This window comes from Erpetoichthys calabaricus, chromosome 17 (genome assembly GCF_900747795.2).
Source record: "Erpetoichthys calabaricus chromosome 17, fErpCal1.3, whole genome shotgun sequence".
NCBI classification, from domain to species: domain Eukaryota; kingdom Metazoa; phylum Chordata; class Cladistia; order Polypteriformes; family Polypteridae; genus Erpetoichthys; species Erpetoichthys calabaricus.
In genome coordinates, this window is record NC_041410.2 from 97,529,256 (window position 1) to 97,543,461 (window position 14,206).

The 14,206-nt window shown below is 41.9% G+C and overlaps 1 protein-coding gene across 2 annotated transcripts in view; it reads left to right on the forward strand.

Annotated features, from left to right (window-relative positions):
- Positions 1–295: 295 nt before the first annotated feature.
- odad3 (outer dynein arm docking complex subunit 3) overlaps positions 296–14,206 on the forward strand; it is a 36,667-nt gene continuing 22,756 nt past the window's right edge. The window contains exons 1-4 of one of the 2 annotated variants that reach the window (XM_028823587.2): positions 296–568; positions 5,162–5,283; positions 13,549–13,626; positions 13,784–13,963. In XM_028823587.2, coding sequence (XP_028679420.1) covers positions 484–568; positions 5,162–5,283; positions 13,549–13,626; positions 13,784–13,963 — 465 coding nt within the window. In that variant the 5' untranslated portion in view covers positions 296–483. The remainder of the gene's footprint in view (positions 569–5,161; positions 5,284–13,548; positions 13,627–13,783; positions 13,964–14,206) is intronic. The other variant, XM_028823586.2, reaches the window with a different exon arrangement.

Genomic DNA, 14,206 nt, shown 5'->3' on the forward strand with positions numbered 1-14,206 from the left:
TAAATATTTCCTGTATTTTTATTGTATTTTGCATTACTTCAATATTTTCTGTAAATTGTGTAATAAAAATGTTAAGTGAATATTTACATTTTATCCGTTTATATTTACGGATGATGTATTTACCGAATAACAATAAGAAGTTACAATACTTCAACTAAAGTCTTCAATGCAGTATTCCGCACTGTGCATCCCGATGTGTTGAGAGATTTTTCTGTCGCCCCGCCCACCGTACGCTCAAAGCTTATTCCGGTCACGTGCTATAGTTTGGCTGGTTGACCCTGGTGACGGGCGTTGGTTGCTAGGTTACGGCGACTCCAATACTTGCGCTGCACAGACAGAAACACTCTGTGGGTCAGGACGGCCACGAGTTTATAAGAAAATAAAAAGTGAATCAAAACAAAAGCCAGCCCCCAAGACAGCGGGTGAACTCGAACTTTCCTCGGCCCGGAGTCTCCTTCTGTAAGCAGTCGCGTCTCGTTGGACATGCCGATGACCCTGCGAGCTGACGGGCTTCAGCCCCCTCTTCACGAGCAAATATCAGAGCTGCAGCGAAAGATCCAACTTCTGGGTAAAATGTCGGCGCATCATTCTTTTGCTTCGGCCGATTGTCTTTCCGCTTGTGTTATCCATCCATGTATTTTCTACCATCAATGTATTTTCTAATTCGTGGTATTCTATTCAGAATAGGCATTAGCCGAAGTTTATCCTGGCAGCCTCCGACACGAGACGAGAAACAACTTGGCACAGGGTGCCAGTGCGTCTCTGGGCACACCCATGACGACACTCATTCATATTGGGCTGTGGGGCAAAAAATGGTCCAGATCGTAAAAGGCCTCGCACTGACATCTTTAGAGATTAAACGACCAATCAGTCAAGCAATGTGAATTTCTTTGTAATTTGGTTTGCGACACGTTACTATAGTAATAAAACGATTTGCAATTGAATCTTAATTTTAATTGTTATTTTCCAGTTGGCATCCTCATTCCAGGTGTCACTGTCTGTGAAGTTTGCAGGCTCTCCCATTGCTTGGCTTTTTTTTAATGGTGTGTACTCTGCTTTAGCCCCCCCATCCAAAAAAAACATGTATGCTGGTATAAGTGAGTGTGGCTGTGTGCCCCGGCATCTTATTCAGGATTGGTTCCTGCCTTGTGCCCAGTGCTACCAGGACATTCCTCATGTACAACTGTACACTTAAGTGGGTTTAGAAAAAGACGAATGAATGGCATCTGTGCCCAGGGCAAAACACAAGATCAGATGAAAGTGGCACAAAATCAAAGATCTGAATGGCAAATAAAATGGCTCAGTGAGACTGAGTGTGTGTGTGTGTGTGTGTGTGTGTTCTGGGAAGAACGGGCATCCGTCCAGAGTTTTGACAGTGTAAGTTATTTTGCTAAAATGGTGAGGACTTCATAATTAATGTTTTATTTTCTTCTAATGGTATTACTCTTTTCCGGAAAATCTTGGGTACCATTGGTTTGACTTTGTGTCGAATGAGCAGTTGGTCATGGAGTCCCAAATGAGGCACATTTCCTGCATTGTGAGGGAGCGTCAGTTACGGGTCAGATCCCAGAGGGTGATCCAACTTATTGTTGGGGACCCGAGTGGCTGGACCAGGCCAAAGGGTTGCCCACGTCACACCTGGCCGCGGCAGACAGAGGGTCATTTCCGGAGGGTGGGATTGGACCGCATGTCTGCCTGGGGGGTTGCAAACTGGGATCCCGAGTTCTTTCATCGTGTGGTGGGTGCGGCAACGCGCTGTACCAGTGCCTGCTCTACTTGACTTGACTTGGATTCCTCTTTCGGGGCACTGGTGCAGCAGTGAGTGGCACAGTGATCTCATTCTGTTTTCACTCCAGTTTGTTTCTTAGCTGGGAATGTTTTCTATGTGGAGTTTGTATCTTCTTGACATGCTTCTGGGATGCCAGTTTCCTCTAACAAAGATCAGAGGCTCGATTAGGAACTTTAAGTTAGCTTGGTGTATGGGAGTTTGGATTTGTATTTACAGCGCCAGCCTACTTTAGAACAACATGTGGTGAGGAGAAAACGGGCTACTCAGCCTAATTAGCTTGTCCACCCTATTCACCTCGACTGTCCAAGTCGAGATTTGAAGGTCCCACAGTCAACCAGTAACCAGATAGATAGATAGATAGATAGATAGATAGATAGATAGATAGATAGATAGATAGATAGATAGATAGATAGATAGATAGATAGATAGATAGATAGATAGATACTTTATTAATCCCCAAGGAGAAATTCACATACTCCAGCAGCAGCATATTGATAAAAAACAATATTAAATTAAAGAGTGATAACAATGCAGGTATACAGACAGACAATAACTTTGTATAATTTTAACGTTTACCCCCCCGGGTGGAATTGAAGAGTCATATAGTGTGGTGGAGGAATGATCTCCTCAGTGTGTCAGTGGAGCAGGACGGTGACAGCAGTCTGTTGCTGAAGCTGCTCCTCTGTCTGGAGATGATCCTGTTCAGTGGATGCAGTGGATTCTCCATGACTGACAGGAGTCTGCTCAGCGCCCGTCGCTCTGCCACAGATGTCAAACTGTCCAGCTCCATGCCAACAATAGAGCCTGCCTTCCTCACCAGTTTGTCCCAAGTGTGAGGCGTCCTTCTTCTTAATGCTGCTTCCCCAGCACACCACCGCGTAGAAGAGGGCGCTTGCCACAACCGTCTGATAGAACATCTGCAGCATGTTGATGTTGAAGGACGCCAGCCTTATAAGGAAGTATAGTCAGCTCTGTTCTCTCTTGTATTGGCAGTCCAGTCCAATTTATCATCCAGCTGCACTCCCAGGTATTTATAGGTCTGTACCCTCTGCACACAGTCACCTCTGATGATCACGGGGTCCATGAGGGGCCTGGGCCTCGTAAAATCCACCACCAGCTCCTTGGTTTTGCTGGTGTTCAGGTGTAGGTGGTTTGAGTTGCACCATTAAACAAAGTCCTTGATGAGGTTCCTATACTCCTCCTCCTGCCCACTCCTGATGCAGCCCACGATAGCAGTGTCGTCAGCGAACTTTTGTACGTGGCAGGACTCCGAGTTGTATTGGAAGTCCGATGTATATAGGCTGAACAGGACCATAGATAGATAGATAGATAGATAGATATGAAAGGCACTATAGATAGATAGATAGATAGATAGATAGATAGATAGATAGATAGATAGATAGATAGATAGATAGATAGATAGATAGATAGATAGATAGATAGATAGATAGATATGAAATGCACTATATAATAATAGTAGATAGATAGATAGATAGATATGAAAGGCACTATATAATAATAGTAGATAGATAGATAGATAGATAGATAGATAGATAGATAGATAGATAGATAGATAGATAGATATGAAAGGCACTATATAATAATAGTAGATAGATAGATAGATAGATAGATAGATAGATAGATAGATAGATAGATAGATAGATAGATAGATAGATAGATATGAAAGGCACTATATAATAATAGTAGATAGATAGATAGATAGATAGATAGATATGAAAGGCACTATATAATAATAGATAGATAGATAGATAGATAGATAGATAGATAGATAGATAGATAGATAGATAGATAGATAGATAGATAGATAGATAGATATGAAAGGCACTATATAATAATAGTAGATAGATAGATAGATAGATAGATAGATAGATAGATAGATAGATAGATAGATAGATAGATAGATAGATAGATAGATAGATAGATAGATACTTTATTAATCCCAAGGTGAAATTCACATACTACAGCAGCAGCATACTGATATAAAAAACAATATTAAATTAAAGAGTAATAAAAATGCAGGTAAAAACAGACAATAACTTTGAATAATGTTAACGTTTAACACACCACCCACCCATCCCGGGTGGATTTGAAGAGTCGCATAGTTTGGGGGAGGAAAGATCTGCTGTTGACCACAATGTCAGACCTGCAGTTCCCGAGACGCACATACTGAGGCCTGTCTGTAAGATAGTCCATGATCCATGCCACCAGGTATGAGTCTACTCCCATCTCTGTCAGCTTGTCCATGAGGAGCAGAGGTTGGATGGTGTTGAAGGTGCTAGAGAAGTCCAGAAACATAATTCTTACTGCACCACTGCCTCTGTCCAAGTGGGAGAGGGATCGGTGTAGCATGTAGATGATGGCATCCTCCGCTCCCACCTTCTCCTGGTATGCGAACTGCAGAGGGTCGAGGGCGTGACGGACCTGTGGCCTCAGGTGGTGAAGCAGCAGCCGCTCCATGGTCTTCATCACATGCAATGTCAGATCGACAGGCCGGAAGTCATTCATCTCACTAGGACGTGATACCTTTGGGACTGGGGTGATACAAGATGTTTTCCAGAGCCTCAGGACTCTCCCCTGTTCCAGGCTCAGGTTGAAGATGCGCTGTAGAGGACTCCCCAGCTCCAACGCACAGGCCTTCAGCAGTCGTGGCGATACTCCAACTGGACCCACTGCTTTGGTGGCACAAAGTCTCCTCAGCTCTCTGCTTACCTGGGCTGCTGTAATTGTGGGTGGGGGGAAACTCTCTCCTATGCTGGCATCAGCAGAAGGATGGGTGGAGGGTGCAGTACTCCGAGGTGAGAGTGGATTAGGGTGGTCATTATTAAGAGCCAGCATCCTAGGTTGGCACTTCAGTGATGGCCGAAATGAACCCTGGCATACTTGGCCGCAGCAGAGCCATGAGCATAATGAGGGTGATATTCTGGTTTCTCCCTGAAATGCAGCAGAAAGCTGAAACACGTGGCTGTTTTTAGATTCAGGGGCTAACCGAATCAGGGTAGCACAGCAGGTCGTGATTTGATTCTGCATGTCTTCTGAATGAACTTGCACGTTCTCCCCTCCAGTTCAAAGATTTCGTTTTGCAGTGACTGCAGGGTGCTCCTGGTGTGGATGTGATGGATAAGCATCCTGCACTCCTCGGTTTATTTCTGCCTAATATCAGACGCTGTCGGCAAAGACTCCAGCTCCTCATGAACCTGAACTAGAAAATCAGGAAAAATGATTAAAATTGGTTCAGAAAATGAATGGATGGATATCTGAAATAAAACTGAAGTTGGCCGTTTTAAGAAAAGAGTTGAGCTATAGGCCGGCTTAATTAATTGCAGAGATTTCATTTCCTTGCTTAAATTCCAGAGGGAGATAAGAAGGCGTACTATGAGAGCTCCCAGCTGACCATCAAGAAGAACAAGGAATGCATCCAACGGCTCAGAGAAGAGAACAAAAGGCTCCACAAGCAATTGGCTGAAACACTGGCGGTAAGGACTACGTCATTGTTCAGTTTTATTCTTGTCCGCCAAGCAGCCCTTCTTGCATTTAGATAGATAGATACTTTATTAATCCCGATGGGAAATTCACATTTAGCACCTTTCATCACAAACATGGTTGGAAAGCATGGTAGGACAGTCCGTTACTGGGGTGAGAGGAGTCCTTGAGGATTTTAGCTGCTCTGGCCTTACACCATACAATACCATATGATTACCTAAACCCTCTTAATCCTAAACAGAGTCATAGGGGCTGGAGCCTATTCCAGCCAGCATAGGACACAAGGCAGAAGTAATAATCTGGGCAGGGTGCCAGTCAATTACATGGTGAACACATAAACCACACACACTTGGGCCAATTTAGCATCGCCAGTCCACCTAACCTGCATGTGTCTGAACTGCTGGAGGAATCCCACACAGACACGGGAAGAACATACAAACTCCAGTCCACGCAGGGAGGACCTGAGATGAGGACCCTGGTCTTTTTATTGTGAGGCAGCAGTGCTTGGGCCTACACCAGTACAGGAAGCAAACAGCAGGTCTTCTCATGTGCTCTGCTGATCGCACCAGTCTTAGCATGGCCTTCCAGTCTTGAAGTTGCCAAACCAGGATGTGATGTTCAGTGTCAAGATGTCTCCCACCACACCATTCCCGGGTCCCAATCCAGGTGGTTCGTTGTGTGGTGGGTTTGGCTACACGCTTATCAGTGCACACCCCCAACCTTAAATTCCAAGATCCCTACATTTTGCCAGTTGCCTCAGATGGTACAGACGCTGCCTTGCCCTTTTGATCTCAGCTCAGATATGCTGAGTCCATGTCAGGTGCTCAGAGATATGAAGTCCAAGGCACCTGAAGCTGCTCCCCCATTCCACTGTAGTCCCATTGATATGTGAAGGACTCCTGGGGCTTCCTGCCGAAATCCTCAATCGGCTCCTTAGTTTTGCTGACTTTTAGTTGAAGACAATGCAGGATTCTCCACCGCCTCCAGACTGGTGTCTCATTTGTAACAATGACGAGACGGCCTATCCCAACCGTGGATAGATATCAATAAATATTTTATAGCAAACCTCTTTACTGTTTGGAGGCAAAGGTAACTCCAAAAGTGTTAACTATAGAAATCGAGTAAAAAGATTGATTAAAAGATGAAAGAAAGAGAATTTGTACAATACAGGGTTTTAATTGTTTTGTGTATAGAGCACAAATGATTTTATTTGGCAAAATCTTATTTATAAAATCCTGATCATCAGTCAGGAAAATTGGAAGAAGAGGTGAGGGTGAGGATCTTTGTAAGATATTGTATTTTTAATCATCAGAATAAAGGAAGGGAGAATAAAAACTACAACTAACCGTATTGTTTATGGTTGCAGGAGAAATTAAATTTTATACAAAGTTCATCAGAGGGTAAGAGATAATGATATTCATCTAACAGATGAAAAACTGACCAAATGTTCCCCTGCATTCAAACACAAAAAACAGAAATTTATATCTAAAAATAATACATTTCCATTTTCACCGGCATGGGACCGCGCTGCAGGCAACGAATCATCGCGTTGTGTTAACGGAGCCACAAAACGGCGGCGATCGCTGTGCTTAAAAAAAAAAAGATCAGAAAAACAAAACACATCATAGACAGAGGAACATTCGAAATATTAGAATTTAAAATGATAACTCCATACGATTTGAAGACCGGAAAAAATCCATCGAACCTGCGCTTGAAGTGAGCCGGTACTTCGCGGTTTGCCCTTTGGAGTTTTTTTTTTTGTCGCGTACTCACCAGTTTCAAGTCCCGGGACTTTAACATTTTACTGTTCGATTTATTGTCTCATTTTATTATTATTATTATTATTATTATTTTAACTTCACCTGTTTGTTGTCTGGTACAAATCTTGTAATCGATATTTAACCCATTTCCTATTGTCCAAATGACTTGAAATTTTGCACACTTACTCACTTCCGATGGCAATACATGAATCAATAATCAGTTTCACTAATTGATCAATTAATCCATGTTAATTAAGAAATGAAATTTTCATATGAAGAATAGTTAAAGATTTCATCAATAGATGGCGCTAGTAACGGATAGAAATATTAAAGGAAGTGTTAAAATATTTTTTTTTTTTTTTTTTAAATATTTTTATTTTATTAATTTTCATTGTAATCATTCCATACAAACAGATCAATTTATAACCCAACAAATTTGAAAGCAAATCAAACCCCACCCCTGAGAAGGAGAGCTTAGCTAAAGGAAAATTTCTTTAAGCTTTTTAATAAGGCAACATTAGACAAAAGAAGGGGAGAAGTAAATATCTATATAAATAAGAGATGGAGAAGGGAGTTAAATGCAATAATAGTTAATTCTCTTATTCTAAAATAATATTGATTAAATCCTGCCAAGTTTTGAAAAAATTTTGTATAGATCCTCTAACTGAAAATTTGATTTTTTCCAATTTCAAATAATATAAAACATCAGTTTCCCACTGATTTATAAGAGGAGAATTAGGATTCTTCCAATTTAACAAAATAAGTCTGCGTGCCAAGAGTGTAGTGAATGCAATCACCGTTTGTTTGTCCTTCTCCGTTTCAAGTCCATCTGGAAGAACACCGAACACAGCTGTTAGTGGGTTAGGAGGGATTGTGATACATTAAGCTGTCTGAGAGGCACTTAAAAATTTTTGTCCAAAATGATGTTAGTTTGGTGCAGGCCCAGAACATGTGACCCAGTGAGGCAGGAGCTTGGTTGCAGCGCTCGCAGGTTGGATCCTGGCCTGGAAACATTTTGGACAGTTTTAAGCGAGACAGATGAGCTCGATATATAATTTTTAGTTGAATAATTCTATGCTTTGCACATATTGAACTCGAGTGAATTCTCTGCTTTGCTACCTTCCACTCCTTTTCTGATATATTGATTAAGAGATCTTCTTCCCAATGTCCTCTTGGATCTTTGAAAGGTAGGGACTCTAATAAGATTTTATATATTGCGGAAATAGTGTTTGTTTCCTCGGAATTGAGCAGTATTTTTTCCAGCATTGTGGAGGGTGCAAGGTGGGGGAAATCGGGCAATTTCTGTTTAACAAAATTTCTAATTTGAAGATAGTAAAAGAAATGTGTAGCTGGGAGGTTAAATTTTGAACGTAATTGTTCAAAAGATGTAAATATGTTGTCTATATAAAGATCTCTGAGCATTTTAATCCCAAAACTTTTCCAGGTATTAAAAACTGGATATACTTGCGAAGGTTGAAAGAGGTGGTTCCCTTGCAGAGGTGCCACTGATAAAAGATTTTCCATCTTAAAATGCTTCCTAATTTGGTTCCATATTCTGAGTGAGTAAAGCACAATTGGGTTATTAGTATATTTGCGATAACTTTCATTTATTGGAGAGCAGAGCAGGGAATATAAAGAAGTACTACAGGATTTTACTTCTATTGCAGACCAAGCCTGTGTATGTGCATTTATTTGTGTCCAGGTTTTTATGGCTTGTATGTTTGCTGCCCAGTAATAAAACTGAAAATTAGGTAAAGCCATGCCACCTTCTGCCTGAGGTCTTTGTAGGGTCGCTCTTCGGATACGTGGGTGTTTTGAGTTCCAAATGAATGAGGTTATTATTGAATCTAACTGTTTAAAAAAAGTTCCTCAGCACTTAAAGCATCTATTTGTGGTATTTGTGAATTATCCAGAAATGCATTAGATTGCGTGTTGTCTTCTTTGGGCTCAGTGGAATATAAAGACTTATAGTAATCTCTAAATGTGTGCATTATTTTATTATGGTCGATGATTTCTTCTCCATTCTTGTTGGTGATTACTGGTATTGCATTGTGAACTTCTTGTTTATGAATTTGTTGAGCTAAAAGCTTATTAGCTTTTTCTCCGTGTTCATAGTAATGCTGTCTAGACTTATAAATAAGTTGTTCAGTTTCTTTAGTTGTTAAGATATTAAGTTCTGTATGCAGGGCCTGCCTTTTCCTGTGAAGAGCTTCACTTGGATGCCTGGCTTGTTCTTCATCTATTCTAGTAATTTCATTTCTTAGCTCTGACACTTTCTTGGTTTCTAATTTATTTCTATGGGAAAGATATGAAATAATCTGGCCTCTTAGGAAGGCCTTTAGAGTTTCCCAGAGTGTTCCTGCAGAAACCTCTGTGGACGTGTTTGTCTCTAGGAAGAAGCTGATTTGTTTGGATATAAATTCTGTGCAGTTCTCGTCTGCCAATAAAAGAGGGTTAAGACGCCATCTGCGAGGTGAGTGTGAGGGGCTTAATGATTTTAGCTCCAAGACTAGAGGGGCATGGTCAGAGATAACAATTGTGTCATATTTGCATGATTTAATTGTAGGCAGGAAATTATTATCTATAAAAAAATAATCAATTCTTGAGTAGCTATAATGCACTGGTGAGTAGAACGAATATGTTCTTGAGTTTGGGTTAAGAAACCTCCAGGGGTCTGATAAGTTGTGATCATTTAAAAACTGTGTAATTATCTTTGCAGTATTAGATGTCGTCCCCCCAAGGAAGTGTTAAAATATTGATTACAAAATTATACTAAAACAAACCCAAGACTAAAAAGTTGAAAATAATTTATATATATATATATATATATATATATATATATATATATATATATATACTTTATAAAAACGTGGGCGCTTTTCATCAATCAACATTCAAAAAACACTTCTTAAAATCTTAGCAAAAGCGCCCACCTTTTATTTTACGAGTGATGTATGAGAGACTTATTTTTTACTTTTTAATACACTTTTTAACTTAATATAAGCGTGGTTTTTAAGAAGTATATATATAATTCTTTCATAACGGCACAGTTTCCCCGCTCCTTTATAGCGGATTCATTCACTGACCTGCCCGTCCGACTAGCCGGACGCACGCGGTAGAGTCCTCGCTGAACTCCATTACCCAGAATGCACCAAGGTACGCAAATCCGCCCGCGTTTCATTGTCGCGGTTTTCCCGCCTGTTTCTAATCCCGCCGGTGGCAAGATGAGTAAGAGCGTCTGTGACGATGAGGATGATAATAATGATAGCCTGCTTACCAAAAAAAGTTCGACAGATGGAATAGGAGACGAAGCAGAAGAAAAGGCGGCACTTCAAAATCAAAGTGAGTACAAACACACGAAGTCAAAGACTGTTAGTCGGCTGCAATGCCGCCATCAGTAGGCGAGCGCCCGGCCTCTCAGCGCCATTAGCAAAAAGCCTGTCAGTGTAACTAATGATAAGAGCAGTCTTAGTGTTAACGAACAGACAGAGTCTTGGTGGTCAAAGGAGAAAATACTGTATGTTTATTCACAGAATAAATGGCTAATCATTAAAGACAAAAACCCTGGGTGCACTCAATTTTGATGCAATCATAACACAACGTTGTTGTAGGCAGATACTTATTGGAATTATTCAAATCTGTGCAACTAAATTAAAGAAAAAAATAGGCTGTGTGCATTAGAAGTACCTCCTTGTATCGGACTCATAGTTGGAAATTCAAAGTGTAGTATGGTTTTAATTTAGTGGCGTCAGGTGACATCATGCATGCCAACATGTGGAGTTCTTATTTTTCCTTTTATTTGTATAGTTTAGAAGAACTGCACCCACTTTAATTTTTATATTGAGTCTCTTTTGTGTCAGTACAGTAGCTGTCCATTCCTGTTTGTTGTGTGGACCAAGTCGATTATTTAGCTGCTGTCTTTACCTCCTCCAACCCAGTGACCTTGGGTACCACCATTTATTTTTTCCCACTTCAAACTGCATTCGAAACCCAAATAGCATGATCAAATACTACAGTATCATAATATTAACAGTCCATCCATTAAACATTTTCATCCGTCCGTCTTCTGAACTTGCACAAGATGGTGCACGTTACGCTGATAGTAGCCACCTCACACACACAAAGACGCTCAAATTCATTAATATCAAGCAGGTTTAGAGATATGCAAGTCTTTGACATAAGGATGGAAACCACCCATCCATTTTTAAAACATTACTTTTGGCTTATTGGTGGAAACCGGGGAGTTCAGCGAGTCCGAAGCCACCAAATACGAACACACAGTGAGTCCCAGGTTCAAATAATGGAGTGTTTATTCAATTCACCTCCTCCACAATGTGACAAAGTAGCACAAAAACACACATTTTCTCTTTCCGATACACCAAATATCTTTCTCCCTTCCTACTCTTACCACCGCGCTACCCTTCTCCAGTTGAGTGTTGCCTTCCTTCCTCCCAGGTCCAACTCACCTAGATAAGGGAATGAGATCCCTTTTATTACGGACCCGGGTGCACTTCCAGTGCCAGGGCGATTGCCCAACAGAAGCACTTCCAGGTGACACAGTAGTCCATTATAACAGGTAGCTTGTCTCCCTGCAGTGCCGTTTTACTGTACCCAGTAACCCCAGCAGGGCTGCTCTGCCAGGCTACATCTCCCAGCATGTCCTGCTGGCTTCCCCCTGGGGACCAATTTCAGGGGCTGCTGCCATCTAGCGTGCCAGGGAAGGAAAAAGCTCCCAGTGACATCTTCATTCTTCAATGGGCTGTACGACCCTCAGTTCTGGCCATCTCTTCCGAGTCTGGTTCCTCTCTCTTTCCTGGTTGGGATGCCTGTCTGCCTTCTAGGGGCTTCCCGTCCAGGTAAGGTACCATTCCCTCTTCTGGCTACAATGCCAGTCCAGCCCATATGGCACCTGCAGCTTTTAGGGAGCCAAAACCTATCTCAGCAGTAGTGAAATCAAGCAAGATGCCAGTCAGTCACACAAACACATTCTATCAACCCAGCCAAATGTAACTTCTGCCAGCCTAATATGTGCCTCACACACCCGTTCACATATGGCCATGTTGAGTTACCAGTCATTCTCTTATGCATGTCTTTTAGCTGAGGGTGGAAGAAGAAGAAGAAGACATTGTCCATCTATCCATCATAGACAGATACACAGTCATGAAAGGCACTATATACTGTAATACTTATGTAGTGTAATAAAACACAAAACAAGCATAAAGATTTGGGGTTTTTAGCCCCGTATACTGCAAATTAAGGTCAGATATTTTCAAATCAAAAATCATCAGACAACATGAGGGTGGGCAGACGGACAACTTATAGGGTCAGACCGGAAATGAAAGCCGTGTGATGCTAGGAAAAATCGCGGTGATGGATGGGTAACTGACGTCATCAAGCAGGAACCAGAGGGTAGAAAGGGACCCAGAAGTGCTGCGGTTCTTTAGTCGTCCGGGCGAGATTATGACGGCAGTGCTTCGTTCTTTCTGAGGAAACACGGGTTCTTAAGCTGCTCCCCATGCGCTCGTGCCTGACAGTAGATAGATGTGAAAGGCACTATATAATACATAGATAGAGATAAAGTACTTCATAAAGTAAAGTACTTTATTTGTCCCATATTGTAATCTTTTTAGTTAGCCAATAAAAGGTGTCATTTTGCTTGACTTCTCACTTTGTCCCAAGTGGTAATTTATCATGCTGACTTATCCATTTTTTTGTCATAACATTTCCTATTACAGGGTGAAGGGACCAAGCTTAGGCTGTCGATCACTCACACGGGTGCACACGCCATTTTACTCGCTTATCTCAGCGTCAAGACACGTCTACATATGACGAGCTCGGCAGTGTGCATTAGTGAGCCTCATGATAGACTGGCACCACATTCAGACTTTGTGTAGGTATAGAGTCCAGTGGTGTTGAGATAATCCAGGGTGGCTGTACTTCCCATGGCCCACACACATGCTGTCTGGTTAATTGGCTAACCTGAGAGCCCTGAGATGGAATGGCGCCACGTCCAGCCTAACACTTAGTCCTGTTCAGGTAGACTTTGTGGAGGTCTCTCTTCTACAGTCCTCATTCATGCTGTCAGGGTGGGTGGTGACTCAGAAATGATCTGATATTTCAGTGAATGTGAATGTGTCCATTAGTGTGCCCATCTACAACATGGCATTCCTATCAGTTTTGATTCCAAGCATGCTTCTTAAGATGGCTTCAATACTCTGTGACACCATCTTTGTGATTGAGTGTGTCTGTATGTGAGCGTGCCACACAGTGAACTGGCATCCCATCCAGGATTGAGTCCATACTGCTGGCCTAGCGGTTTGAAGGAAGCCCCCACTGGTGGTGGCCCTTATCTATCTGCTTAGAGTCGCCAATACTCCCCCAACAGTTTAATGAAAATGAGAAGAACGTAGATAGATTTGGTCAGCCCTGGTGAGTTTAATGAGACATTGTTCCTCTGTGGGATGCTCAGATGAATTTCTTTGTATTTTGTGTTTTCAGGGGGATGAACGAGTGATTAACGATGCCTTTCAAAATCGACAAGTGGAAAAAGCCGCCATGAGAAATAAAACTGGAAAAGTGAGTGTTGAGTACATGTAGAAGCAGTTGATTGATGGGTATGTAAAGGCCGCAAGAGCCTCTGAAAAAGAGCAACAAAATGCTGGGCTGCTCTGGATGGTTGGAGCTGTCTTGTTGGCTGACGCAGTTAACCTATTTCATCTGTTTTCTCCATTAGGCAGCCATTCAGGTCATGGATCACAAGGTATGCGATAAGATCAAGCGGCTGAACGCCATGAAGCACTACACGGATACTCGCAAGCGCCGCCTAGAGGAGCTAAAGCTACAGCACACCCAGGACGAGCAGAAAAAGCAGGCCGTGCAGGAAGCCAATGAGCAGGAATCAGAAGAGGCCGTGGTAAATTAGATACATGGAAACTAGTATATCTGAGCAGCTGTAGCTGTGGTTGCAGTATTGTCCTACAAGAGTCTACTTGTAGGAGAACACTGGACGGTGTGAATGTTGTGCAAATACTGCAGTTTGCACACTATTAACAAATTCAGACGTACAATTGTTATTATATAGCACGTTTTCATCCTCCAGACTCTTTACAGACATAGTACAGTTGTTTTGAAAATTGTGGCAGGTGAAATGACCCTC